Source organism: Sinocyclocheilus grahami, unplaced genomic scaffold (genome assembly GCF_001515645.1).
Source record: "Sinocyclocheilus grahami isolate Dianchi unplaced genomic scaffold, SAMN03320097.WGS_v1.1 scaffold803.1, whole genome shotgun sequence".
NCBI lineage: Eukaryota > Metazoa > Chordata > Actinopteri > Cypriniformes > Cyprinidae > Sinocyclocheilus > Sinocyclocheilus grahami.
The window spans coordinates 238,857-239,548 of record NW_015505982.1 but is presented as its reverse complement, the minus strand read 5'-3'; the positions used below and the strand labels follow the sequence as shown (position 1 = coordinate 239,548).

At 45.2% G+C, this 692-nt stretch overlaps 1 protein-coding gene across 1 annotated transcript in view; it reads right to left on the bottom strand.

Moving 5' to 3' along the window:
- Positions 1–21: 21 nt before the first annotated feature.
- The window catches only part of LOC107562033 (NACHT, LRR and PYD domains-containing protein 3-like), a 33,606-nt gene continuing 32,935 nt past the window's right edge, over positions 22–692 (bottom strand). Inside the window, exon 3 of the mRNA XM_016246598.1 lies at positions 22–690. Within this exon, the coding sequence (XP_016102084.1) occupies positions 150–690 (541 nt within the window). The 3' untranslated portion in view covers positions 22–149. The remainder of the gene's footprint in view (positions 691–692) is intronic.

Below are 692 nucleotides of genomic sequence, written 5' to 3'. Positions count from 1 at the left end.
CAGCGTGTAGAGGGTGAGTGAATGTGTGTGTGTGTGTGTGTGTTTAGTGTTTAATGTGACACAGAGACACTGAAGAGTTGTAAGGTAAAGGTAAAATCCAGCGTGTAGAGGTTGAGTGAATGTGTGTGTGAGTGTGTGTGAGAGAGAGTTTAATGTTTAATGTGACACAGAGACACTGAAGAGTTGTAATTAAGGTAAAATCCAGCGTGTAGAGGTTGAGTGAATGTGTGTGTGAATGTGTGTAAGTGTGTGAGTGTGTGTGTGTCAGAGACGCTGTAGAAGGACAGAGAGCCGCTCGGTTCGTCCAGAAACACTGCTACTCTCTTACAGGAGTCTGAAGCAGCAGAGATCTCAGTGAAGTTATTATTGTGACGGACAGTGAATCTGTTATTAGAGCAGAACAGACTCCAGGAGTTCATATTACCTCCAAACACACAGTCAGCACACTTTCCTTTCCTCTTGATTCCTTTATAAGCCACTGATATATCAGGATAAGCTCCCCTCCATTCAGTCTCCCAGTAACAGCGTCCAGTCAGACTCTCTGAACACAGAACCTGAGGATTATACTCATCAAATCTGTCCGGATGATCAGGATATAACTGCTCCTCAGACACTCGCGTCACCTTTCTGTTCTCCTCAGACAGAACGAGTCGAGCGTGTGCTGTGTTTGGATCCAGTGTGAGATCACAGGC